At 40.7% G+C, this 13,731-nt stretch overlaps 1 protein-coding gene across 1 annotated transcript in view; it reads left to right on the forward strand.

The window, feature by feature from the left end:
* Positions 1-13,731, forward strand: part of LOC101438961 (vomeronasal type-2 receptor 1-like) — a 61,227-nt gene that overhangs the window by 35,581 nt on the left and 11,915 nt on the right. The window contains exons 4-5 of the mRNA XM_023587640.2: positions 3,437-3,728; positions 5,850-6,722. Coding sequence (XP_023443408.2) covers positions 3,437-3,728; positions 5,850-6,722 — 1,165 coding nt within the window. The remainder of the gene's footprint in view (positions 1-3,436; positions 3,729-5,849; positions 6,723-13,731) is intronic.

Raw genomic sequence — 13,731 nt, forward strand, 5'->3', positions numbered from 1 at the left:
GGGGCTGCTGCCCCCCTTCCTGCTGCCACAGGAGTGCCGCTTGTTACGGGTCCCCCTTGAGGCTCCCACCTGGCTTCTGGGTAAAGAAGGGGTTTTTCTTGGTGCTTTTTAGGTTTATTTCCTTTTGCACTTCCAGGATTTGGGCTGCTCTCAAGTCCAAGCTGGGAGATTTGAGAGGCAAAATGTGACAATTAAAACAGCAATAACAGAAAAAAAAGCCCTTGGGAAGTCACCACATTTTAGGCCATTCTTTGAGTTTTGATTTTCTACCTAGTACCTCTGTTCTTATTTAATTTTCAAAGTTGTCTGATATAGTTTCTTTCTGTGTTCTGTTAAGGGATTTTAATTTTAACCAGTGGGAGATATATATGATTATTCCATCTTAACTTTAACCATAATCCTGAGGGGCCCTTGAGAAACACTTCTTCAGTTTCTTCTGACTTTCAGTATTGCTGCTGAGAAGTCTGTTGACATTGTGATTCTTGATATTTTGTATGAAACTCATTTAATCTGGTCCAGGTCATTCAAAGCCTGTTTCTTGCCCTGAATCAGTAATGCAAGGCACCATTGTGGATACTCTGCTTGACTAAAGCCCAAACTGCTCATCTGAATGGCATTCCAGGCTAAAGCTTTTCCCAGCACATGCATCCATCATTATACACTTACAGATTTGGGGTATTAATAACATCCCATATTTAAAAATTTTTATATAGTTCCCTTTAATTTAGAATTATATAATTCATTTTCACCCATAATTGTAAAAAAGTTTCCTTCTATCTGTATCCAACTCCAATGATGTAATGAAACTTTTCCTTCCAGTGTGAGAATCCTTGTAGGAGGTTTACCTATGTGATATTCAGGGGCCAGGCTGGGTCTGATCTGATGATAATTTCTTTTTGGCGTCATTGACCGCCTACGTATAACTGATTTAGAAATTCCAGTTGGGATTAGGAGAAGTCTCATTCTGAAATCCACAGTTTCAACAAATTGTGAGTTTTGGTTGTCCATCAGTTGAAGAGGAAGATTTTTCTTTTACATTGAAAATATTGCTTATAACAGAGAAAGACAGCGATATGGAATGAGGAAGAGTGTGCTTTACTTCTTTGTTCGGTTGATCTAAATGAAGACAAGGTTTAGAAAAAGTGTCTGCTTGAGTAAAAGGGGGAAATGGAAAAGTCAAATGAGTTTATATGGCTTAGAGTCTTCAAACAAGAATCAGGAGGTCATCAAAGGGGCCACGCTTACGCATTCCTCAGGAGGACCCTGAAACAACTGAAGTGGAAACAACCCTAGGTACTGGTTCTCCTGAGGACTATGGAGACCCACAGGGATATGGTCATGACAGGTAGCTCTGGAGCTCACTACTATGGCAGTGAGCCCTACTTTGGAATTTGTGTCCCTGAGTGTGATGGAGCTGGACTCAGATGTGACCTTTCTACACATGCCTCTTCTGTCACTTTTAATGAACCTGTGGTTGGCATTAGGGATGGTGTATACTTAGGAGGCTTGAATCTCTGGACTGTCCATGTGCCATCTGGGCCCTGAGCCTCAGCAAAGTTGCAACTCCTACTGTCTGGTTCGTTGGACTTATGCAGGTCAGCTGACAGGGAGGTGAGGATGGACAACCACCACACCAGGGAACTGGGAGTGCCTGCAGCTGCAACAGGAGAACTGCATCATCATCCATGTGGAATTTATGCCCCCTCTTGATCTAGAGGTGGAGTGGACATCACATCCCAGGGCCCACAGAATGGAGGAATAAAATATGGATTAGAATGGACTTACTGATATAATACTACAAAACTTTTGTGACTACTAATAGAAGAAATTGTGTTATTGACAGGGAGAAAGTGGCCACAGTAGTTACTGAGGGCAGGTAGTGGGAAGAAGAGATGTGATGAGGGGACATTTTTGGGACTTTGGAGTTGTCCTAAATGATACTGCAGGGTCAGATGCTGAACATTATCTATCCTGCCATAACCCACTGAATGTATGGGGGGAAAGTGTGAACTACAGAGTAAACTATTATCCACGTGGTGCAGCAGTGCTCCAAAATGTGTTCACCGAGTGCGATGAGTGTGCCACAATGATGGAGGAGGTTGTCAGTGTGGGAGGAGCGGGGCGGGGGGATGGGGGGTATACGGGAACCTCTTATGTTTTTTTATAATGTCGCCTTTTTTGTGATGTATATATCTTCAAAAAAATACAATTTACAAAAATGATGGGAGTAGGGGAGTGGGGTGTGGGTTATATGGGAACCTCTTAACGTTCTTTTAATGTAATGTTCTTTTAATGTAACATTCTATGTGAGCTATTAACTTTAATTAACTAATTAATTAATTTTTTATTTCTCTCCCCTTCCTGCCCCCCCCATCCCCCCATTGTCTGTTCTCTGTGTCTCTGTTGTCTGTTCACAGCATGTTCTTTTGTCCACTTCTGTTGTTGTCAGCGGCACGGGAATCTGTGTTTCTTTTCGTTGCGTCATCTTGCTGTGTCAGCTCTCCGTGTGTGCGGCACCATTCCGGGGCAGGCTGCACTTTCTTTCACGCTGGGTGGCTCTCCTTACGGGGCGCACTCCTTGCGCATGGGGCTCCCCTACGCGGGGGACACCCTTGTGCAGGGCACTCCTTGTGCGCATCAGCACTGCGAGTGGGCCAGCTGCACACAGGTCAAGGAGGCCCCGGGTTTGAACCTTGGACCTCCCATGTGGTAGGTGGACACCCTATCTGTTGGGCCAAATCTGCTTCCTGAGAAAGTTGGGAATAGAGTATTTATTTTTTTAACAGGGAAGGAATTGAGAAACAATGCAATGATGGACTCCAAGAGAAATATTTTTACTTGTTAGTGGGAATGGGAAGGGGAAGAGGCTTCTTAGTGATGGCTTTATGTGAGAATTGTAGGAAGGGGGGAATTTTTAAATTTAAAAAGCTGTCAACATTAGCAATGAAATCATGGCAAGTATGTGCTGCTTTTATTTACTCTTATCATAAGTATTTTCATGTATCTTCATACTGTTTATAATTATTATTAATGTCCAGAAGAAAACAAGAGAAATCGATAGGAAGGTGAGGAGATGAAAGAAGACTCGTATGACACCAGGGACTTCCAATGAATGAGGAAAAGTGTCTCGAGGGATTAGCGGGTGCACAGCATGGTGGAGAGAATTGTGAGTGTGGAAATATTTTGGTGAACTGAGGTTATCAGCAGTTTTGGGAGATGATACAATTCTATGAAAGATATAGAGAGCAAGAAGACTTTCAAAAAAATGCTTCCCAAACCAAACCAATCAACAATGAATCCTGTTTATATTTGAACTGATCAAGTATTAAATATCATTCTGGCAAAATGGTCTTATCACCACCCCAACTAAATGCTGCTTCTGTCCCTAAACAATCACCTACTGACTAAGGCCTCACAAAAGGTATTTCCTTTGCAGGTTTAACTTTCGGGGATTCCGCTGGTTGAAAACCATGATCCACACGATCAAGGAGATTAATGAGAGGAAGGATATTTTGCCCAACATCACTCTGGGCTACCAGATCTTCGATAACTGTTACACCATCTCCAAAGCGATGGAAGCGTCGTTGGTGTTCCTTACAGGGCAGGAAGAAAACAAGCCAAATTTTAGAAACAGTACTGGAGCATATTTGGCAGGAATTATTGGATCTGGCGGCTCGTCCTTATCAGTTGCTGCTTCCAGACTTCTAGGATTGTATTATTTACCTCAGGTATCTCAGAATTTGGGACTGGTACTAACTTATACGGAAACACGAGCTATGTGTGTGGAAATTGCGGCAAATGTTAAGGTACTTAGGTGAGGATGGGGTAAGCTGCAGAGACAAACAGGGGTGGTGGTGATGATGCTGTCCCCAATTACTTTGTCCAGTCAGGCCTTATCAAGTGTGAAGTGATGCCTACTTGGGGTCACTTTGAGACTCTTCTCAATCCTTTAGTATCCTGCTTTAACTTTTGGCTTAAGTTTATGACCCAGTGATTTACATGTGACTGTTCCACTAGGCACAACATTCTATTAGCACCATATCAGGCAGAGAGCAGCTGATCAACAAATACTTGCGGACTGCATAAGGAACTCTTTTTGTTCATTGCCTGCATTAAAGGTTACTATTCATGACCCTTGTAGCTCTTTTACTGAACATGGGCTGGGAATTTAACAAGATAGCTGACGTTTTAGAATGCTAAATATACAGATTATTTTAAACTGTCTTTAAATTCTGAGACAGTGACATATTTCATGTCAGTATAGATTAGGAAAAAAGGATTATTAAGAAAATATAAGTGACTGTAATTATTTCTAAGGAAGGTTCATCAATGTGAATGATGATAAAGTTTATTTCTGTAACTGAAGAAAAGGGAGAACTTGAATAATTGTAAAAGGGTCAGTTCTACTGTTCCTTATTAAACTGCAAATACAAATACAGGAGGAACAGAAAATACTGGAAACAGAACCAAGATGAAGGATTGATTGAGGCAGTTGTCAGCTTGGTTGTGGGCTTGCTGCGGCTCAAATGCTGCAGCTGTGAGCTCTATCTTCCACTGATTCCCAACTGTAGGCTGGGCACTGGTGACATGTCTCTACATAGACTTTTTCATTTAAATCCTCATAGTGAATCCACAGAGAAGATAAAAAAAAATCTTCTATGCAATAGACACTTTCACATTTACTATCTCATTTAATATACCGAACAACCATAAAATGTCAAATCATTACCTGATTTCACTCATGGGGAAACTGAGGTTCAGAAAGTTTAAATAACTTGTCTAAGGCCTACACTAATCAATTATGTATCCAGAATTGGAAATCAAGTGTCTCTGCTTCCTAAACTAGCTTCTCTCTAACATATGACCTCCATGATGTTGCTACTTAAGTGGTTCCAAAGAAGGAGTTAAACTTTCACCAATGGGAATGAGAATAGGAGAAGGGGTAGGGAACGGTGAAAATAGAAATATTCTGGCATTTATGAAGGAATTGAAAGTCATGGAGCTATAGAATTATAGGTTGTAGGTGATGTATTAATAACACATTGGGATGGGAATGGGATGGATGGGAGCAGTGTGATGTATTCTAAATTGTAAAGCCAGCAAGATTAAGGGTAAGCTACGACAGAAATGCATTTAAGACTGTCAAGAATTTATTCTCACTGTAAGAATGAACACACAAGGATGAATGGCCAATAGGAAAAAGTACCTCTTCATCCATCGAGGCAAGTGCCTATAAAAAGAAGGCTTCTAGTAACTTTTTTGGAGAACATGGCTTAGACCTGAGGTTGAAGAGGAGCAACCTACCGCCTTTCTGAATCTATGTCTTTGTATCTGCATACTCAGAAGTCCTAGCAGAGAGAAACAGGGAATGAGAAAAGGAGAGAAAGGTTAAGTGTGTGGGGGGTGGGGGTACGGATAGAATCAAAGGCAACTCAGTTCAGCATCTGGATGGATGAGGAGTTGATTCTGAGAGAGAGAGCCTGGAAGACTTAACCCACTCAGTCTCAGGGGAACATAAAAGAAAAAGCCCATGATTTCCCTTTCGATGCCGTGGCCCCATTTGTGGAAGGTGGTGCGTTGAATGCCATTCTCTCAGTAACTAGTTCCTCCAACTTGCCTGGGGTGGAATGGAAAAGGGCGGAAATAGAGAGGCCAAAATGTTTCTTTCAACAATCCCAACTCTCCGAGTAGGGAGAGAATTAGAAGCTCTTTTGTCTATGGACTGAGGTGGGAACAGAGGGAGAAGAACCATTACATTCCCTCTCTTTCTGATAAGAATATTCAGGGATGGTGTGATATGAGATTTGGTTATTGCTTTGTAACAAATGCATGAATATTTTCAATTGTAGGTGGGCTATGCCTCTACCTGTTCAGCTCTTAGCGACAAATACCAGTTTCCGTCTTACCTTCGCACAATAATCAATGATAAGGCCCAGTCGGCGGCCATGGTAAATCTTATCCAACACTTTGGCTGGGTCTGGATTGGCACTATAGCAGCTGATGATGATTATGGAAAATATGGAGTAAAAGTTTTCAAGGAAATAATGGAGGGTGCCAAACTCTGTATTGCATTCTCTGAAATTATTCCCAAGATCTATTCCTATGAAAAAATGCAAAAAGCTGTTAATGCTGTAAAGCATTCCACTGCCAGAGTCATTGTGCTTTATGCATCTGATATTGACCTCAGTCCTTTTGTGCTGGAGATGGTTTACCATAACATAACTGACCGAACGTGGATAGCTAGCGAAGCTTGGATCACCTCCGCCCTCATTGCAAAGCCTGAATATTTCCCATATTTTGGTGGAAGTCTTGGGTTTGCAATATCAAGAGCTGATATACCAGGATTAAAGGAGTTTCTTTATGATATACATCCTAGCAAGGATCCAAATGATGTCCTGACCATTGAATTCTGGCAAACTGCCTTTAACTGTACATGGCCCAATAGTAGTGTTCCATACAATACGGACCACAGAAAGAATATGACAGGTAAAGAGGACAGATTATATGCCATGTCTGATACATTCTGCACTGGAGAGGAGAAGTTGGAGGATCTTAAAAATACCTACCTGGATGTGTCTCAGCTAAGAATTACAAACAACGTCAAACAAGCTGTGTATGCTATGGCTTATGCCCTAGATCATCTAAGTAGATGTGAAGAAGGACAAGGGCCATTTGTTCCAGGAAACACCTGTGCATATATACCTGACTTTGAGCCCTGGCAGGTAAGTTTTTTTTTTTTTTTTTTTTAACTCTTGATATAGTTTGACAGCTAAAAGAATTCAGAAGATATTTGCTTTTGTACTTAATAGAGATGATTTTATCACATGGCCATATAAAAGAATGGTTTGCTTGTGTAGTCTAAATGTGCATTTTTAAATTCCCATTTGTAAACAGAGTCACTATTAGGTTCATTGTGGATGATGGAAAACCATTCAGAAATAAGCATTCTAGGACTGAAAGAGTGATTTAGGGACACAGTTTCCTTCAATCTTGTAAATTCACCATCAATATATGGGCTCACTTCATAGCCCAAGATGTTTCACTTGGGCTTCAACCTTCATATCCACATTCTAGCAAGCAGGAAGGAGAAGGGACAAAGACGGATACACCCTCCATTTAAAGACAGTTTTAAAAAATTATATACATTTCTCCTTATAATCCATTAGCCAGAATTTAGTAATAGGATCACATGACCTCATTTCTAGTTTTCTTGTTGGTAAACTCTTAATAAACTCTTTTTAATAAACTCTTTACTCTCTTACCTAAATAAATAAATAAATAAATAAATAAATAAATAAATGCAAGGGAAATTGAGAGGTGTAGTCTTTAAGCAGTCAGGAAGGGCCACATGAGGGTATGAATGCCAGGAGATGGGGATTACCTGGGGCCATTTTGGAGACTGGATCCCTCATCTTTCTATCTCAAGTCCAATGTCCTAGCAATTTTTCTTGGGACATAGTAGCCTGAATAGTCTCACCAAGGTGCATACCAAATAGGAGTGCTCTCCTGCTTATATCCCTCGGTACATCCCTCTTACCTATAAAGCTGAAATCATGATTACCCATCTGGGCCCATCAGCCAGAGGCCCTGTCAGCAGCTCTACTTTATCACTGCTTCCATGACCCTCGCCGCTTCATGCTCCAGCAACATCAAATTACTTGTCACTCCCAGCAGAACCCACAGCGCCTAGGACGTCCTTCCATTGCATCTTTTTTTCCTCCCCCTCCCCGTCCCCACCCTTCCTCCTCCTCATCCATGCTGTTGTGTTTTTTTTGCTGTCTGTGTCCATTCGCTGTGTGATCTTCTGTATCTATTTCTCTTTTCGTCTTCTCATCTTTCTCCTCTAGGATGCACTGGGATTCGACACTTGGGACCTCTGACGTGGAGAGAGGTTCCCTGTCAATTGCGCCACCTCAGTTCCTGGTCTCTGCTGCTCTTCGCCTTGACTCTCCCCTTCACCTCTCTTTTGTTGCATCATCATCTTGCTGCGTGACTCACTTACGCGGGCACTGGTTCATCATGCGGGCACTCATGTGGGCACTTGGCTCACTGCACGGGCACTGGTTCACCACGTGGGCTCTTGTGTGGGCACAGAAGGCTCACTACATGGGCACTTGGCTCACCATGCGGGCACCCACATAGGCACTTGGCTGTCCGTGTGGGCACTCAGCTCACCACATGGGCACTGACTCACCACACAGGCACACTTTCTCTTCGTTTTCACCAGGAGGCTCCAGGGATCAAACCTGGGTCCTCCCATATGGTAGGCAGAGGCCTTATCACTTGAGCCACATCTGCTTCCCCATTGCAGCTTTTTTATTTTTAAAATTTTTACATTTTTTAAGAGATGTTGTGGGTTTATAGAAAAGTCACGCATAAAATTCAGAGTTCCCAAATATCACCCTATTATTAACACCTTGCATTAGTGTGGTACCTTTCTTATAATTCGTGAATATTTTCATAACTGTACTATTAACTATATCCGTTGTTTACAATAGGGTTCACTGCTTGTGTTGTACATTTTTATGTTTTCTTAAGAATTTTTTCTAGCAACATATATACAACCTGAAATTTCCCCTTTTAACCAATTCAAATATATAATCAGTGATGTTAATTATGTTCACAATGTAGTGAACATGATTTTACAGAGGTAAAACAGCATCATTACTGTTAACAAAGCAATAAAAGTTAGCATTACCAATAATAAGACACAATGACAGCATAGATATCACCACCATCCATTAACAAAACTTTATTATTAACCAAATAGAAACTCTGTATAATTTAAACATTAACTACTCCATTAACGCTCCCCATTCTGGCCACTGGCAACTTATATTCTAGTTTCTGACTCTATGAGTTTCCTCATTATACTTAGTTCATATCAGTCAGTTCATACAATATCTATCTTTTTGTGTTTGGCTTATTTCACTCAATATGATGTCTTCAAAGTTTATCCATGTTGCCACATGTAACAGAATGCTGTTCCTTTTTATGACTGAATAATATTCCATTGCATGTATTATACCACATTTTATTTATCTGTTCATCAGTTGATGGACATGTGGGTTGCTTCCATCTTTTGGCAATTGTGAATAATGCCATATGAACTGTGGTGTGCAAATATCTGTTTGAGTCCCTGCTTTCAATTCTTTGGTGTTTATACGTAGAAGTAGGAATGCTGGGTCATAAGGTAATTCTATACTTAGCTTCCTGAGGAACTGCCAAACTGTCTTCCACAGTGGCCACACCACTTTGCATGCCCGCCAACAATAAAGGAGTGTTGCTATTTTTCCACATCCTTTCCAAATGTTTGTAATTTTCCATTTTTTCTAGTAGTAGCCATTCAAGAGGGTATGAAATGATATCTTATTGTGGTTTTGATTTGCATTTCCCAAATAGCTAATGATGTTGAGCATCTTTCATGTGCTTTTGGCCATCTGTGTATCTTTTTTGGAGGAATGTCTATGTAAGTCTTTTGCCCATTTTTAAAATGGGTTGTTTGTCTTTTTATTGTTGGGTTGTAGGATTTCTTTATGTATTTTGGATAGTAAACCTTATCATATATGTGATTTCCAAATATTTCCTCCATTGAGTAGGTTTTCTTTTTTTTCTTTCATGAAAAAATCCTTTGATGCACAAATTTTTTAATTTTTATGAGGTCCTATTTATGTATTTTTCCTGTTGTTGCTTGTACTTAGGGTAAAAAGTCTAAGAAACCATTGCCTAACACAAGATCTGAAGATGCTTCCCTGTTTTCTTCTAGGAGTTTTATAGTTCTGGTTCTCTTATTTAGGACTTTGATCCATTTTGAATTGATTTTGTCTATGATGTGAGATAGGACCCACCTTCATTCTTCTGAAGCTCTCCAAGTACCATTTGTTGAAGAGGCTATTTTTTCCCCATTGAGCAGACTTGGCACCCTTGTCAAAAATCAGTTGGCCATAAATGTCAGGGTTGATTTTTGAACTCTCAATTTGATTCCATTGGTCAATATGTCTGTCCTTATGTCAGTACGACTTCCATCACAGCTTTATTTTTATTTTTACTTTCAAATTGATGCCACCATGCATTTAATTTTGTGTTTCCTTGGTTTTCCTTCAATCTGTGACAGCTTTTGATAACTGGCTATTTTTTTGCCAGCTATTTTTAGAATATTTTCCATTTTTGTTTGCTAATGTCTTCACATGATTACATAGGTGCTATACATTTTTGGCAGGAATACCACAGAAGGAGAATGGCGTCCTTCTCAGTGCACCCTATCAGGATGTACATGTTGTCATTGTGTCTCATTATTGGTGATGTTAACTTTGACTGCTTAGTTAACAGTGATGTCACTATGCTTAACCTCTGTAAAATTACTTTCTTTTTAAATTAATAATAATTTCATATGGAGATATTTTGAAGTCTTCAAATGTTCTGTTTTTCGTCATACACTTGCCCACAAATTTTAGCATCCATCAATGATTCCTGCCTGAAACAACTATTACTGCATGTGGCAGTTTGATATTATTGATGAATTCCAAAACGAAATACTGATTATGTTTGTAAACTGGTCTGCTCCTCTGGGCTAGTGATACATTAAATTGTATTGAATTCAGGAGTGTCTCTCTTACTTGATTCAATTATGATTAAGGCTTTGATTGGGCCACATTAGTAGAACATCGAGTTCCTGCCCCTTGGGTGGGTGGGGACTGGCAGAGAAAACAACAAGGCAGAGGATTTAGAGAGTTTTGATCCTGGAGCCTGGGAAGTAAATACATAGAGATGCAGACATGTGAGGAAGGAGAGAAGTTTCCGTTAGACATGGCAGAGGCCCTGGGAAGAGAGACATGCTGTTCAATTGATAGTCTACAGCTGGTCTTGTGGAGAGAGCAGAGCAGCTGAGCCCAGAGAAAAACAAGCCATGGGAAGAGAGGAACCAGGAAGCCTGAACCCTTGCAGTCATCAGCACAGCAGCCATCTTGCTCCAACACGTGGCAACAGACTTTGGTGAGGGAAGTAATTTATGCTTTATGGCCTGGTACCTGTAAGCTCCTACCTCAAATAAAAACCCTTTATAAAAACCAACCAATTTTTTGTATTTTGCATCAGCACACCTTTGGCTGACTAATACAGAATATGGTACCAGAGAGTCATGCTTTTGCAATTACCAAAATGCTGGAACAGTTTTATAAATGGGTAAGGTGTATTTTTTTGAGAAATTCTGACATGCTTGGTAGAAAAGACCTACAGAGCTTTGAAGAGACTGTTGATTGTAGTATGGACTCTAAAGAGACTTTTTATGATGCCTTCGAAGTAAATGATGAAGCTATAATTGGAAACTGGAGGAAAGGCAATCTATATTTTAAAGTTGCAGAGATTTAGCAAGATTGACTCCTGATGTTTTATGGAAGGCAGAATTTAAAAATGGAGAACCTGGGCATTTAGCTGAAGAACTTTCCAAAGTAAACTCAGAGTGTGGCTTGACTTCTTCTTGCAGCTTATAGTAAAATGCTAGATTAGGAGATAAACTGAGAACTGAACTGTTAGGCACAATGAAAACAGAAACTAATTCCGGAAATTCCAAGCTGCTAGAAATCAAGACCCCAGACAACAGTGCCCCATTTGAGGACTTAACTAAACCTGGAACTTGTAAATGCAGGATTGAAGATATAGTTATCTAGGAAAGACTTGTGGAAAGTCTTACTGTCTAATGGCCTGGACCCCTGCTTCTTGCAAGCTAAACCCACAAAATTTTTGAGAGAGCTGTATGAATAAAACCACCATCAGCTTGGACTAAAAGGGACATGGAAGGGAAAGATTGAGGGGGAAAATGACTTCAAGAGGAAAACCATGGAAACTGGAATCTGTAATTAAGACATCTCCTCAGGTCAAGAGGAACCCCACCTGTGTGTACGGAGAGGGTGAATTTACTCCAACAGTTGAAGAGCATGGATATTCCCACCTGATGTTCAGGGCGAGCACAGAGAGGATGAAGCACATTCCCCAGGGATTAGGGAGGTTGAGGTCGACATCCCGTAGGTCTGAGAGGGGTTGGCCTGCCCCCCATGGATTAGGGAAGGCCATGTTGCCAACTCATTGCTCTGAGAGATTTGGGCCCCTATGCCAAGGGTTATGGAGGATGTTGTCTTCACTTGAGTGTACTAGGGGATAAGACTATAACTCAAAGATTGGGTGAAGTGTGGCCATCACCCCAACACATTTGGAGCATGAGGTCTGGAGCTTGGTCAATACCCAAATGCTTGATGAGGGTGGAACCAAGAAAATGGCCATTGGGCAAGCCTGTGGGAAGGGCGGCCCCTGTATGGCCCCAGGGAGAAGAAACCATCATCTTAAGAATGACTCTCAGATTTTGAAATAGAATGGAGTTCACTGCAGGTAATGAACTGTAAAGAATCTGTGACTCATGTTTCCCTACCAGTTTCTCCTTATGATAATGAAAATGTTTATCCTTTGTCCATTTGTATATTGCAAGCAGATAAATGGTTTTGTAGGTTTCACAGGTGTACAGTCAGAGGGGACTTTGCCCCAAGACAAAACATGTTTCTTTAAACCAATTGTGATATGATTTTGTACTGTATTGCTACTGATTTAAGGCTTTTTGAATATTTTCATGTCTTTTTTGGAATTCAGAGGGTGGAGTGTAGCAGTTTGATATTGTTTATGAATTCCAAAAATAGATATTGGTTTATGTTTGTAAACTGGTCTGTCTGAGGTTTCACTTTTACTTGATTAAATTATGCTTAGGGCTTTGATTGGGCCATGTAAGTAGGTGTTGAGACCCTGCCCCTTGGTGAGTGGACACTCAAAGAGAAAAGACATGGCAAAGGACAGAGTTGAGAGTTTTGGGTGCTGGAAACCTGGGAAGTAAACGTACAGGAGAAGAACGCAGAGGAATAGAGATATAGCAGGGGCCCTGGGAAGAGAGGCAGGTCATTCACCTGATGATAGTTTGTAGCTGCAGACAGAGCCCTGAGCAGCTGAGCCCAAGATAAATGACCCTGGGAGAAAGACGAGACTTTCCCAGCCTACAGCTGGTATTGGAAGAAGCTGAGACCACGGACCCTTAAGAGGAAGAGGATGCCTGAATGTTGGCAGCCATCTTGCTCCAAAACATGGCAACAGACTTTATTGAGGGAAGTAACTTATGCTTTATGGCCTGGTAACTATAAGCTTTTACCCCAAATAAATACCCTTTATAAAAGCTGACGGATTTCTGGTATTTTGCATCAGCAGTCCTTTGGCTGACTAATACACTGTGCTTGAAAAAATTTAATTTTGTTTCCCTCGTTCATTCTGCAGTTACTGTTTATTATACCCTCATGAACTTGTATATGCTTTGCTGTATATTTCATTTGGAGTGATAGCAACATATAGTAACAGAGGAGAGAGAAAGATGAAGGGGTAGGTGACCTGAAGTGACACTAGTAGTGGATGATGATTATAATAATATATTTTTTTGTAGGACTAAAGTAGACTTACTGTGATTCTAGCAATGGAAGAACTTTTATCATTGATGTTGAGGCAGTGGCCACTGGAGGTTCTGAGGGGAGGGAGAGGGAAAAACAGGTGTGATATGGGAGCATTTTAACGACTTGGGAATTGTCGTGAATGACATTACAATAACAGATACAGGCTATTACATATAATAAATTACCATAACCTACAAAATTGTGCAGGAGAGAGTATAAACTGCAACATAAACTATAATCCATGCTTAGTGGCAAT

The sequence above is a fragment of the Dasypus novemcinctus genome, chromosome 4, assembly GCF_030445035.2.
Source record: "Dasypus novemcinctus isolate mDasNov1 chromosome 4, mDasNov1.1.hap2, whole genome shotgun sequence".
Lineage (NCBI taxonomy): Eukaryota > Metazoa > Chordata > Mammalia > Cingulata > Dasypodidae > Dasypus > Dasypus novemcinctus.